The 15,451-nt window shown below is 41.0% G+C and overlaps 1 protein-coding gene across 1 annotated transcript in view; it reads left to right on the forward strand.

Annotated features, from left to right (window-relative positions):
- The window catches only part of NIPSNAP2 (nipsnap homolog 2), a 40,661-nt gene extending 31,735 nt beyond the window's left edge, over nucleotides 1–8,926 (forward strand). Inside the window, exons 9-10 of the mRNA XM_049789551.1 lie at nucleotides 5,866–5,949; nucleotides 8,386–8,926. Of these exons, the coding sequence (XP_049645508.1) occupies nucleotides 5,866–5,949; nucleotides 8,386–8,450 (149 nt within the window). The 3' untranslated portion in view covers nucleotides 8,451–8,926. The remainder of the gene's footprint in view (nucleotides 1–5,865; nucleotides 5,950–8,385) is intronic.
- Nucleotides 8,927–15,451: the final 6,525 nt, after the last annotated feature.

The raw sequence follows: 15,451 nt of genomic DNA on the forward strand, positions 1-15,451 counted from the left end.
TTACCTTCAGCACTGTCCACTGCCCTCCACCAGTATCCCCAGTTTCCCTCCTGCTGCCCAGTCTGCTTTTATAACAGGCACATTTCCTTTCCACACCGTCCTGGTGTTCTTTTTTTTCTTTATAATTTCTTTATGTAAACAACATGATTACAAACATAATTATAGTTGGGTTTCAGTCATAACATGAACACCCTCTTTCACCGTGCAACCTTCCCATCACCAATGTCTCCATCTTTCTCCTCCCCACCACACCCCACCATCTTTCTCCTCCCCACCGAACCCCAGTCTGTATTCAAGACAGGCTTTCTACATCCCTCACTCACTGACATTGTTATGATAGTTCTCAGCGTAGTTATTTCTCTAACTGCACTCATCACTCTTTGTGGTGAGCTTCATATCTTGAGCTGTTCATTCCAGCCCTCATCTCTGGGAATTATTTCAATGTCTTTATTTTTTTTTTCCCGTAAAACCCATAGATGAGTGAGACTATTCTGTGTGTATCTCTCTCTCCCTCTGACTAATTTCACTCAGCATAATAGATTCCATGAACAACCATGTATAGGAAAATTTCATTACTTCATATCTCCTGATGGCTGCATAATATTCCATTGTGTAGATGTACCACAGTTTCTTTAGCCATTCACCTGTTAAAGGGCATCATGGTTGTATCCAGAGTCTAGCTATTGTAAAAAGTGCTGCAATGAATTTGGGTGTGAGGAAGGGATTTTTGTATTGGATTTTTTTGTTTTTGTTTTTGTTTTTTTTTTTGGTTTTTGGGCCACACCCGGTAACGCTCAGGGGTTACTCCTGGCTATGCGCTCAGAAGTCGCTCCTGGCTTGGGGGACCATATGGGACGCCGGGGGATCGAACCGCGGTCCGTCTCCTAGGCTAGCGCAGGTAAGGCAGGCACCTTACCTCCAGCGCCACCGCCCGGCCCCGGATTTTTGTTTTTCTAGGGCCGTGATGGCTAACCTTTTTGAGCCTAGTGCCCAAACTGCCCCACAAAACCAAAGAATTTCCTCAAAGTGCCAGCACATCAATTAAACCTTAATAACAAGATTTTAGTATCTAAAAAGTTTTTATAAATTTTATAAATTTATTAATTGTGGACCTTCCTGTGTGCCAGCTGCAAGGCCTTTGTGTGCCACAGCTGGTACGCGTGCCATAGGTTCGCTATCGCAATCCTAGGGTATATCCATAGGAGTGGTATAGCTGGATCATATGGGAGCTCAATTGCCAGTTTTTTGAGGAATCTCCATATTGTTTTCCATAAGGGCTGGACTAGATGGCATTCCCACCAGCAGTGAATGAGAGTTCCTTTCTCCCCACATCCCTGCCAGCACTGATTGTTCTTGTTCTTTGTGCTGTGTGTCAATCTCCGTGGTGTGAGATGATACCTCATTGTTGTTTTGATTTGCATCTTCCTGATGATTAGTATGTGGAGCATTTTTTCATGTGCCTTTTGGCCATTTGTCTTTCTTCTTTGAGAAAGTGTCTGTTCATTTCTTCTCCCATTTTTTGATGGGATTATATGTTTTTTTTCTTGTTAAGTTCTATAAGTACCTTGTATATATTATATATTAACTCCTTATCTGATGAGTATTAGATGAATAGCTTCTCCCATTCTGTGGTGGCTTTTGTATCCTAGGAATTATTTTCTTTGAGGTGCAGAAGCTTTTCAGCTTAAATATAGTCCCATTTGTGTATATCTCTGCTTCCACTTGTTTGGAGAGTGCTGTTTCCTTGAAGATGCCTTTAGTTTCAATGTCCTGGAATGTTTTACCTATGTGTTGTTCTGTATAACTTATGGTTTCAGGCCTGATATCAAGGTCCTTAATCCATTTGGATTTTACCTTCGTACATGATGTTAGCTGGAGATCTAAGTTCGCTTTTTTGCAAGTGGCTAGCCAGTTGTGCCAACACCACTTGTTGAAGAGGCTTTTCCTGCTCCATTTAGGATTTCTTGCTCCTTTATCAAAAATTAGGTGATTGTATGTCTGGGGAACATTCTCCAAGTAGTCAAGCCTATTCCACTGATCTGAGGGTCTGTCTTTATTCCAATACCATGCTGTTTTGATAACTATTGCTTTGTAATACAGTTTAAAATTGAGAAAAGTGATGCCTCTCATATTTGTTTTCCCAAGCATTGCTCTAGCTATTTTTAGGTATTTATTGTTCCAGATGAATTTCAGGAGTGTTTGCTCTACTTCTTTGAAGAATATTATGGGTATCCTTAGAGGGATTGCATTAAACCATATGATCATATATCAGTAAATGCAGAGAAAGCATTTGATAAGGTCCAACACCCATTCTTTTTTTTTTTTTTTTTTTTTTTTTTTTTTTTGGTTTTTCAGCCACACCGTTTGATGCTCAGGGGTTACGCCTGGCTAAGTGCTCAGAAATTGCCCCTGGCTTGGGGGGACCATATAGGACGCCGAGGGATCAAACCATGGTCCTTCCTTGGCTAGCGCTTGCAAGGCAGACACCTTACCTCTAGCGCCACCTCACTGGCCCCGACAACACCCATTCTTGATTAAAAAATTCTCATCAAGATGAGAATAGAATGAACTTTCCTCAATATAGTAGAGGCAATCTTCCACAAGCCAATGGCAAATATTTTCAATGGATATAAACTAAAGCCTTTTATCTAAAATCTGGTACAAGACAAGCCTGCCCTCTCTCACCACTACTATTCAACATAGTGCTGGAAGTTCTTGCCATAGCGATTAGGCAAGAAAAAGATATCAAGGGCATCCAGATAGGAAAGGAAGAAGTCAAGCTCTCACTGTTGCAGATGACATGATACTATATTTAGAAAACCCTAAAGACTCTACCAAAAAACTTTTAGAAACAATAGTTCATATAGCAAAGTGGCAGGCTACAAAATTAACACAAAAAAATCAATGACCTTCTTATACACCAATAATAATAGAGAAGAAATGGATAAAAAAAAACCAATCAAATTTACATTAGTGCCACACAAACTCAAATATCTTGGAGTCAGCTGGTCCAAGTGCAGTGGTATTTACAATTAATTGATCACAGCCAGTTACAGATTTCTTTGTTCCTTCTCCACTCCCTCTGTTTACTTGACTAGCCTTAATATATATTACAACTAATATATATATATGTATATATATATATACACAACTGAAGATGTAAAGGACTTATACAAAGAAAACTACAAAACCCTGCTTTAAGAAATAAACGAGGGAGCCGGAGAGATAGCATGGAGGTAAGGCGTTTGCCTTTCATGCAGAAGGACGGTGGTTCGAATCCCGGCATCCCATATGGTCCCCAAGCCTGCCAGGAGCGATTTCTGAGCATAGAGCCAGGAGTAACCCCTGAGCGCTGCCGGGTGTGACCCAAAAACCCAAAAAATTAAAAAAAATTAAAAAAAAAAGAAATAAACGAGGATATATGGAAATGGAGAAATGGGGCATATACCCTGCTCATGGATTGGGAAGATTAACATCATTAAAACGGTGTTCTGTATCTTGTCCCACCACTGACACCTCAGTGGCGAGCTTGCTCTGGAAGACCTGTTCTTTTGCTCTTTGTTTGTATTGCCATTTTACATTTGTTATTACCCTACAAAGTTTCTTCATATCCCAAGTATGAGAGAGATCATTTTGTCTACTCTTTTCCATCTGATGGCTTCACTCAACATGATACATGTAGATCCATCTGCATTGCAGCAAATTGCAACACTTTATTTTTTTCTCACAGCCGGTGGAGTAGTATTCCATTGTAGTGTATACCAGTTTCTTTATCCAGTCATCTGTAGTAGGCATTTGGATTGTTTCCATATTTTAGCTATTGTATATAGCCAAATGAACAGAGGCATACAGATGTCTTTTCTGCATTGTGCTTTTTGCCCTTTGGACCAGATTCTATTTGTGGTTAACTTATGTTTTCAGAGCATTGTGGTCTGAGAAGTTAAATGTGCTACATAATTATTTTTACAGGTTGTAATGGGAAAAGACTCCTATTTTTAGCATCTTCAATATTTTATGTAATAAATTGATATTGTGTTAATAGTAAATATAATTTTTTCTTCATGTGTTTATACTTGTAAGTTTACTAGGAGGAGTTTCTATTAGGGAGAAGGAAGTACTATGCCAAAAAGAAGTTTTTCCTATAATAAAATTTTAAATCTCATCTGAAGCTGGTTGGGGGTCATTTCCAGCAAGACTCCCACTTGTAAAGCTTTGTTGTTCAGTCTTTTGAGTTGTCTCCTGGTTCTCTGCACTTTTGTCTTGATGATGCTAGACACTCATTTCCCTAGTAAGCACTTGGAAGGATCAGGTGTAGGTTGGGAATCTGAATCCAAGCATAATGAGATATCTGAATTGGGCCATCTGACTCAATTCTGATGAGTAACTATGCTGATTCCTGTTTCTACATGCCTCTGGCATTTTCTTCTGCCTTCAGGACCAACCTGTTCAAACTCACATCTTTCTGGCATTTCTCCCTGTTCTCAATGGGGACTGTAGAACACGGCAGAGTTCGACCTTGCCTTTATTTGTACTTTTGTTCTCCACTGCACTGAACACAGTCATTACCCAGACCACTGTAGTGTTTTATAAATGATGAACAGAATTAAATCTAATAATTCTTGTCATCTGTGGTCTAATAGATCCTGAGTATATATTTAATATGTTATGAAGAAGCTCGTTTGTTTTGTGTTTATCTTGGCAAAGGCAAAGAGGACTAGTCCATGGTTGGAAGCTCTCCACTAAGAGTGAGAGAGTGTAGTTAGAGCAGAGAAGAAGACTGCTATGGCAATGGTATTGGAAATGATCACTCTGGACAAGAACTGAGTACTCAAAGGAGGTAAAGTGATATGCATAATATCCCTTCAGTTACAATATTTATTGCAAACCACAGTTTAAAAGAGGAAAAATAGAAGCCAGAGAGAGAGATAGAGAAGAAAAATGTCTTTCATAGAGACAGGCAGGGATGGAAAGGAAACTGGGAATATTGATGGTGGGAAATATGCACTGATGAAGGGATGAGTGTTGACATTGTATGATTGAAGTTTAGTCATGAACAGCTTAGTAACTATGTATCTCACAATGATCAGTTAAAAAAATTATTTTTAAAAATAAAACAATTCTGTCCCTTCACCCAAAACCAGGCCCTAAAACTGATGGGATCTATCAAAGAATTCTTGGGAAGGAAAGGTCTCGGGGACAGGTCCTTCTCAGCACCCTTAACATAGGCCACCTGCCACCGCCCCAGAAACTAAGGCATCATCTGAGAGTAAAGGCAGGTGTAGGAGGTCTCCTGGAGAGACCATCACGGTGAGAGGGTCATGCTAAGGAAGGGGTCTTGATAAGGACTTTGGTTTAAAGAGGCCCAAGGAAAAAGTGGGGTTCAGAGATGTAGCTAAGTCGATGTGGCTTTACCAGTGACAAGGCTGTCTGCTTCTGTACGGGGGGATAGAATGTGCCAGGTGTTAAGCCCCAGGGCCTGCTTGTGAAAGACACACTGCAGAGGGATCAGAAAGCCTGGAGGCTGCTCTGGGTATCAGATGAGGGCTGAAGGGTGGCAAAAGAACCTAGGAGAGGACTCTGGAAAGATGTTTTAGGGAGAATCAGAACCAGGAGAAATAAAGTTGTTTTGGATCTAGTAGACTGTAAACTTGAGAGCAGATGGTTTTGCTCCTCTCACAGCCCTAATATTTGGTTCAGATGAAGTAGCACTTTTGTATTTACATAGTAATAAATTTAAATTCCTAAAATAGAGTTCTTGAGAAAATTAAATGAGCATCAGGATGAAAACTTAATGTGTATACTACTAAAATGCAGGTCAATTATGTTTGATTTTAATATTACCTCTTCTGTGTGCTTATTTTTCAGCATACAAGGATCTTCAGACTAGGGAAGATATACGGAATGCAGCTTGGCATAAACATGGCTGGGAAGAATTAGTATATTATACAGGTAATAGTTGAATAGGCGTAAATTTTTTTATTTTCATTTTAAAAAAGTAGTATGGTGAATTATAAAGTTTAGGGGAAAATAAACAAAAATTCTAATATATGACTTTGAATAAAAAAATTTTTCCAATATATATGTTGTTTGGCAAAAATTTTAGATCCTTATAATTTTTTTTTGGTTTTTGGGCCACACCCAGGGACACTCAGGGGTTACTCCTGGCTATGCATTCAGAAATCGCTCCTGGCTTGGGAGACCATATGGGATGCCAGGGATCAAACCGAGGTCCATCCTGGACAGCCGCATACAAGGCAGATGCCCTACTACTGTGTTACCACTTCTGCCCCCCTTATAAACTTCTTTATCACTATTTTATAGACTTCTCTATGCTTTGAAAATATATCATACAATTTTTTTTTCTGAAGCCTTTTGTTTGTCATCAGCATGGTCAGTTCTCAGGGCATGCAGGACCATCAGGTTCAGTCTCTAGTAGTGCATAGTTATACAGGTATCACCCCTAAGCACTGCAAGGTATGACCCAAAAAAATCAAAATAATGATATTAGGAGCCAGAGAGATAGCACAATGGTAGGGCATTTGCCTTGCACACAGCTGATCCAGGACAGACGGTGGTTTGAATCTCAGCATCCCATATGGTCCCCTGTGCCTGCCAGGAGTGATTTCTGAGCACAGAGCCAGGAATAGTCCCTGAGCGCTGCCAGATGTGACACAAAAAAACAAATATAATAATAATAATAATAATAATAATGATAATGTATTAAAATAAGTCTGCTCCCGGGGTCAGAGAGATAGCACAGCAGTAGGGCATTTGCTTTGCATGCAGTCCGATTCCTAGCATCCCATATGCTCCCCTGAGCCTGCCAGGAGCAATTTCTAAGTGCAGAGCCAGGAATATCTCCTGAGCGCTGCCAGTTGTCCAAAAAAAAAAGAAAGTCTGTTCTCAAAAACATTGTAGGCTAAGGGTCAAGAGATTGTACAGGGGTTAAGGTGCTGGCCTTGTACACAAGCTGACTCCAGTTTGATGCCAGGCATCTCCATAAAAATGGTTTAAAGAAAGAAAGAAAATAGTTGGGCTGAATACAACCCCACAATCCTGATACAGATTCCTGGAAGTAACTGATGTAAGCAACTGCAAAGTTCCTTAGTCCACAGTGAAATTAAATTCTTTATTTTATATAAATTAATTTCAAGAACTGCTTAAGAAAGTACCATATTGGGGGCCAGGAAGCTAGTATAGATTAAAAGATGTTTGTTTTGGGGCCAGAAAGATAGCACAGCAGTAGGACATTTGCCTTGCAAGCAGCCAATCTAGGAGGGACGCTGGTGTGAATCCCGGCATCCCATATGGTTCCCTGTGCCTGCCAGGAGCGATTTCTGAGCACAGAGCCAGGAGTAACCCATGAGCACTGCCAGGTGTGATCAAAAAAAACCCTAAAGTATGCTTGTTTCCCCGGCTTGCATCTGACCCCAGTTCAACCTTCAACATTACATGTATTCCCCAGAAAATTGGCAGGAGTGACCCGTGCACACAGAGCCAGGAATAGCCCCTAAACAACACCAGGTGTGGCCAAAAATGCACCTCCTCCCAAAAAGTGCCATATTACTCATATTAAGAATTTTCAGGGGGCCCGGAGAGATAGCACAGCGGTATTTGCCTTGCAAGCAGCTGATCCAGAACCAAAGTTGGTTGGCTCGAATCCCGGTGTCCTATATGGTCCCCCATGCCTGCCAGGAGCTATTTCTGAGCAGACAGCCAGGAGTAACCCCTGAGCACCGCCGGGTGTGGCCCAAAAACCAAAAATAAATAAATAAATAAATAATTTTCAGGGCCAGAGAAATACCACAGTGTTAAGGCGTTTGCCTTGCATGCAGAAGGACAGTGGTTTGAATCCCGATGTCCCATATTGTCCCTCGAGCCTGCTGGGGGCGATTTCTGAGCATAGAGCCAGGAATAGCCTCTGAGTGTTGCTGGTGTGACCCAAAAACCAAAAATAAAATTTTCCACAAGTGAAACATCTCCAAATAGGATGTTTTTATTTTTTTTTGTTTTTATTTTTATTTTTTTATTTATTTATTTATTTTGGTTTTGGGGTCACACCAGGGGTTACTCCTGGCTCCATGCTCAGAAATCGCTCCTGGCAGGCACAGGGGACCATATGGGATGCCGGGATTTGAACCAGTGACCTTCTGCATGAAAGGCAAACGCCTTACCTCCATGCTATCTCTCCGGCCCAGGATCTGTTTTTAATTAATATTTAATACTAACTGATCTTGAATATTTCTTCTGAGATCAGTCCTGTTTTTTTCCCAGTGCTCTATCCTGGTATCAAGTAGCAGGCTTTTGAACATTCTCAGCAAACTATTTATTAATACCCAAATTGTTTGAAAAGAATAAACATAGTAATATTGATCTTGTTTTCAGTCCCACTTATTCAGGAAATGGAATCCAGAATTATGATCCCACAGAAGACTTCCCCTCTCCAGTAAAGCTTTGGAGTTGAGATATGTCTACATAAATGTCTGTGACAAGTATTTTCCATAAATTAATTTTAATTTTATATCAAGTGAAAAGAATTGTAAACTGCTGTATATAGCTTACCAAAGACCTCTTTTTCTTTAAAATTTACATGATCACAAGAAAATTATTACAGATTTATTGTAGCGGTGTTCAGTAGTGCTCTTTATAACAACTGTTTGTCAAATATACTGTATAATGTTGAGGCACCCCTTTCTACCCTCTAGGGAAAGAGGGCTTAAATTAAAATTTGATCCATTTTCAAACAAGAATCCAACCATTAGGAAAAGTCAGCTATTTACTTACAAGAAGAAATTTTGTGGGCCGAAGAGATAACACAGCGGTAGGGCATTCACCTTGCACACTGCCAACCCAGGACAGACGGTGGTTGGAATCCCAGAGTCCCATATGGTCCCCTGAGCCTGCCAGAGGCAATTTCTGAGTGCAAAGCCAGCAGGAATAACCCCTGAGTGCCACCACCAGGTGTGGCCCAAAAAGGAAAAGAAAACAATTTTTGTTTTATCATTAGATTTTTTTGACAAGTTTCTTGAATCAAGAAAAAATATAAATTTTGTCATGTCTCTCTATTTCAGAATCTCACTAGGAATACCAATCAGTCTACCAATACCTGAAATTGTTTGAATTTACTCATGTATATTTTTCATCAGCAGGCAAAATAAACAATGTGTTATTACTAAACACTAGGAGTGAATGCAGATACATTTACTCAGTAATTCAATACTCGCATGGTATTTATGTATCTATTTGAGAGAAGAACATGAATATTATATGTGATTTTCAAATGAACACCTTGAATAGCACTAATTTTTATTTGTAATATTTTTCTATAACAAACAAGTAGCACTAAAAAAAGAGGTATTATTTTTAAAAATCATTTGTGACTTCATTTCTATTGACTATTTCAGTAAGCTCACAGCAAATACTTTCAAGATCATGTATAATGCATGTTACCATTTAAATTGACCGTAAGATTCATATCTTGTTTAGTTTTGTTTCATTTTGGTTTTGCTGGGTTTGTGATTTAATCATGTGAAAATACCACTGAAATGTTAGACAAATTACGTCTAACATCCAAATTGAAGAATTTTTGTGTATAATAGTGTGAATAAATCTCATTTCAAATGTCAACTTTTTCTGTGAATGGTTTTCTTTAAGAATATATAAAATTCAATAAAATCTTCTTAATTTTCACAGATTGTATGCTTGTAATTTTTTTTTTTTTTTTTTTTTTTTTTTTGGTTTTTGGGCGACACCCGTTTGACGCTCAGGGGTTTCTCCTGGCTATGTGCTCAGAAATCGCCCCTGGCTTGGGGGGACCATATGGGACGCTGGGGGATCGAACCGCGGTCCGTTCCTTGGCTAGCGCTTGTAAGGCAGACACCTTAGCTCTAGCGCCACCTTCCCGGCCCCGCTTGTAATTTTTTTTATAAAGTGGTGACAGTATGCTCTTGAAGATCTAGGGGTGTTAATATTAAATAAACACTTTAGGGTCTGGAGAGATAGCACAGCGGTGTTTGCCTTGCAAGCAGCCGACCCAGGAACTAAGGTGGTTGGTTCGAATCCCAGCATCTCATATGGTCCCCCGTGCCTGCCAGGAGCTATTTCTGAGCAGATAGTCAGGTGTAACCCCTGAGCACCGCCGGGTGTAGCCCAAAAACCAAAAATAAAAATAAACACTTTAGTTTTTCAGTTGAAAAAGATTAATTCAGCACTTATCTCTGAAATAAAGAAAATAGCTATTTAAAAAAATTAATTCATCAGTTTCTTTACAAATTAAATATTTAAAAAATTAAATAAGTCTTTAAATTAAATTAGTTATTTATTGTAAATAAAATTAAAGAAGTCGCCAGCCTTTGACCATTTGTTGGGGGATTGAAAATGTTGGTCGTAGTAGTTCTTTTAAGTCCAAATTTTTCTCCTTAACAAAGTTCTTATTCTCTGAGATTGTGTCCTTAATCTGTAAAATGGGAAAGTTGAGATCTGCATTTCTTTAACTGAATCTTGATCCTATGGGAAGTAGTGTCATGGGAGAGCTGTCACCAGTAAGCCCCTTGCTTTGCCAAGTAACCTTAGACAATTATTAATTTCTCTGTGGCTGTGTCCTAATCTTCAAAATAATGAAAAGAATATCTTTCAGACTTATGCAATTAATTTTTGTGAAAGTTGTAATTTTTCTTTATCTCAGAAACATTACTAGATAGAGCTCCGTAAATCAAAGACTGTGTAGGGGCTGGAGCAATAGCACAGCAGGTAGGATGTTTGCTTTGTGTGTGGCTGACCTAGGATTTAATCCTAGGCATTCCATATGGTTCCCTGAGCACTGCCAGGAGTAATTCCTGAGTTCAGAGCCAGTAGTAAGCCCTGAACACTATCCAGAAAAAGTAGGAAAGGAAATCCAGGTACACCAACTAAAAAAAAAAACAAAGAGGAAATTTTCACATTGTGTGGATTTATAAATAAAATGAACCCTATAATATAAACTGGTATGAGATTATAGGATTTTACTTACATTGTTATGGAAACCAAGAAATCCCATAATTAGGGGCCGGGCGGTGGCGCTCGAGGTAAGGTGCCTGCCTTACCTGCGCTAGCCTAGGAGACGGACCGCGGTTCGATCCCCCGGTGTCCCATATGGTCCCCCAAGCCAGGAGCGACTTCTGAGTGCATAGCCAGGAGTAACCCCTGAGCGTCACCGGGTGTGGCCCAAAAACAAAAAAAACAAAAAAACAAAAAAAAAAAAAAAAAAAAAAAGAAATCCCATAATTAGCCACCACAAACTAGAGAATCAGCATCCAAGTCCAAAGATTTGAGCATCCAATGTCAATATGTGCTCAAAGGCTCCTCACCAAGAGGTATAATAGGGATGTATCTTGGCGTTATAGTTCTGATCTTCCATGTGTAAACCTCTGGATCTGAACCTCAAATTTAAAAAATAGTCAGCTCTGTAGCCTAGAATAGCAAGTGGATATCCTTACCCAGGAAAAGAATGAGTTTTTTTTTTTAATATAAGTTCTTTATTTAAGCACCATGATTACAAACATTATTGTAGTTGGGTTTCAGTCATAAACAGAACACCCCCCCCCTTCACCAGTGCAACATTCTCACCACCAATGCCCCCACCCTTCCCATCATCTGCCTGTATTCAAGACAGGGATTTTACTATAGTTACTTTTTTTGTTTTGTTTTGTTTTGTTTTTGTTTTTCGGGCCACACCCATTTGATGCTCAGGGGTTACTCCTGGTTAAGTGCTCAGAAATTGCCCCTGGCTTGGGGGGACCATATGGGACGCCAGGGAATCGAACCGCAGTCCTTCCTTGGCTAGCACTTGCAATGCAGACACTAACCTCTAACGCCACCTCGCCGGCCCCAGTTACCTTTTTTTTTTTAAGTTTAGTAAGCTGGGTTTTTTTTTTTTAAAGGATAAGTGTTTAAAAAAAAAATACAGTAGTAACGGTGTGAGAGTGGCAATCGCCATTGTTTGCATAGGCCCAGCAAAATACGGGGAAAACGGGGTGTGGGGGGTTGCTTTGGCCTAAATACAAGGAGACCTCACTCCTGAAGTTTTCTGGCATAAGACTGACTCTGGGCTCCAGGCATACCAGGCTGCCCAACCCCTGAATCATTCTTCGTGGTCCTGGTGAAACTTTTTCTGCACATTAGCTGTTGTTGGTGTCAGGTTCCTGTAGTTAAAGACTCTGGTTTCTGTGCATTTCCTTCATCGAAATCAGGATGATGTGGAGTGTCCTGTAGTTTCACCTCACCATTAGATGTGGAGAGACATGCCCTGCAAACAGGTTGTTGGTATTGCTAAGTCGTCTGGGTGTTAAGAGTAAGTAAGTCAATGCTAGAGCAGTGATAGAGTCTTCCCTGGTAGAAGTTTGCTTCCTGGTGATAGACAATTGTGGTTGTTTACATAGATGGTATCCATGGTTCAGGAGTGTATGAGATTCTTCTGAGGCCTGAGCCAAGTCATTATGCCAATGTTCAGTGTATAAGGCTTAACTGCATTACAAAATTTGTGTCCCTATCTCTTTTAGATAAGAAATTGTTTGCATATGTAATATTTTCCCATTTTAATGTGTCTATACAAAAGAGGAACAATGCCACAAGTTATTATTGGTGCATTTTGGGGTTGAGGGAACAAGTCCAACATTCCCCATAACTTGGTTCTAATATAAATTCTAAACAGAGTAACTCTTCTACCAGAATTCCTTATTGAACAGATCCCAAAGGGGGGGGGGGGAAACAGTGGACAAAATTGTCACTATATAAGAGGATATTCAAAAAGAGTTATAGATGTTAAGGGAATACATCTAAGATATACAAAGGAGATACACATGTCCCTTTTATGTTTTGAGAAATAATCAGGGAGAGGATATTGAATCCAGGACACCACTTTGGTCTATGATTTGGCTTTGAGTGGGGGCTTCTCAGAAACCAAGTATGGTAGCAAGCACAGGTACACAGTGAAGGAAAGTAGAGGATAGGAGGCCGCTGAGAGTAGATTAATAGGAACAAAGTATTGGTTTCTTAGGCTGAGAGTCTATTTTTCTACTTTGGGAGCTGGTGGCAGCTGGTTTGAGTGAGAATAATGATTTGCTTCAAGAGGAGCCAAGAACTGAGGGTAAAAATGGTTAAATGTGGGGTAATAGACAGTAGGGGTGAGAGTAAAGGACTAGAAATTAGTCTGTAAGGTGATGAGCCAATGGGGAAAGGAAAGTATACAACATAGACATTCTGTATATTGTAAACATAGATGACACCCTATGATATCTTCTTAAACTATCTAGTGCCCCTGTGTGGTTTGAGAATGGACACTGATCAGGAGGAAAGTTGGCAGTGACTTCGTGAGGGTGGGGGTTGGGTAAAGCCTGGGACACTCTATCTCAGGTCCTGGGGTCTCAAAAGCCTGGGGTCCCTTTTAAACTCCTCCCCGGCACCCACTTCGCTGGCCCCCTGGGCGGGGGCCCAGAGATAGCCCCGGAGTCAGGGAGTAAGGCTGTTGGGGGGAGGCCAAGACCCGCAGCCTCCCCTAAACTTGGCAGAAGGGCCTTCGGCCTGGAGTCTTGCTATTCCCCATGCTGGCCAAGGCTTCTGCTCCCAGAAGAGGAAATTAATTCCTTAATTATGCTGGAAGCTGGAAGTTTACTAGCCTGCTCCCCTCCCCGAGAATGAGGGGTTTTCTTGTTGTTTTGTTTTGGTTTGGTTTGGTTTTTGGGTCACAACCGGCCGCACTCAGGGGTTCCTCCTGGCTCTACACTCAGAAATCGCTCCTGGCAGGCTCGGGGGACCATATGGGATGCTGGGATTCGAAACACTGTCCTTCTGCATGCAAGGCCATGCAAGCCATGCCATTTCTCCGGCCCTGAGAATGAATTTTATCCTTTATTGCCTTTATCAGAAATCTCTTGCTATGGGCATAGAATAATCACACTCGTATGGAATATTAAAAACATATAATATGATGATAATATCCAGAGGTTATAGAGATGAGGGCCAGGAGGACCAGTCCATGAAAGGAAACTTGCTGCAAATAGCTGGGGAGTGAAGTTAAGACAAAGAAGGAACCACTATGGCAATAATTGGAAATGATCACTCTGGACAAGAACTGGGTGCAAAAAAAAAAAAAAAACTGAGTGCAGAAAGGAGGTAAAGTGATATGCATGATAAGGAAGAAAGAGAAGATATCTACACAGAGGCAGGCAAGGGGCAGGAGGAAACTAGGGACATTGGTAGTAGGAAATGTACTAGTGAAGGGTGTTATATGTTGTATGACTGAAACTCAACTATGAACAACTTGTAACTGGAAAATAAACATGATCAACTATATAACTATACAAGGTGTTTAAATAAAGTATTAAAAATAAAATGGAGGGGCCGGAGAGATAGCATGGAGGTAAGGCGTTTGCCTTTCATGCAGGAGGTTCGAATCCCGGCGCCCCATATGGTCCCCTGTGCCTGCCAGGAGCAATTTCTGAGCCTGGAGCCAGGAATAACCCCTGAGCACTGCCAGGTGTGACCCAAAAACAAAAAAAAAACAAAAAAAAAAATAAAATGGAGATATATTTTTAAATAAATCAGCATTTTCTATGCTTAGTAAGGGATAAGAAAAAATCCCTGGTCACCAACAGATTAGATAAAACCTATTCAAACTTAGTCTACTGATTCAAAGGTTAATCTCTTAGAGAAATAAACATGTTCACAGCAATACCAGGAAGTAAGGAGTTTTTAGCAACAGTTTGGATTAGGTCAGTCTATCTTAACATAAAATTAACATATTATTTGACATAAAATTAACTGGATTCTAGAATCCACCAAATCCACTCATAATCTCACTGGAAAGCTATACAGTATTTCTGAGCATCAGATGGCCCATGTACCAGCCAATATGCAATATATTTTTCTTTTAGAAATAGTTGCTTCTTCAGGTCCCCTGGGCTGAACTCCTAGTCCAGGGGGCCAAGATCCCCCCAAACCTGGTGGGTCTTCAGGGCCACGCCTGGTTAATCGGGCCCTGGGGGGAGGCGGGGGAGAAATCCCGCCCTTTGCATCCCAAAACTGCAGAGGCACGGCTGGGCTCAGACCACTCCACATGCCAGGATTTCTGGGTGTTTGACTGGTATGTGGGGGGCTCTGGGCAGGACAGCTAGCCACAGGTCCCCTGGGCTGAACTCCTAGTCCAGGGGGCCAAGATCCCCCCAAACCTGGTGGGTCTTCAGGGCCACGCCTGGTTAATCGGGCCCTGGGGGGAGGCGGGGGAGAAATCCCGCCCTTTGCATCCCAAAACTGCAGAGGCACGGCTGGGCTCAGACCACTCCACATGCCAGGATTTCTGGGTGTTTGACTGGTATGTGGGGGGCTCTGGGCAGGACAGCTAGCCACAGGTCCCCTGGGCTGAACTCCTAGTCCAGGGGGCCAAGATCCCCCCAAGCCTGGTGGGTCTTCAGGGCCA

Source organism: Suncus etruscus, chromosome 15 (genome assembly GCF_024139225.1).
Source record: "Suncus etruscus isolate mSunEtr1 chromosome 15, mSunEtr1.pri.cur, whole genome shotgun sequence".
Taxonomy (NCBI): Eukaryota; Metazoa; Chordata; class Mammalia; order Eulipotyphla; family Soricidae; genus Suncus; species Suncus etruscus.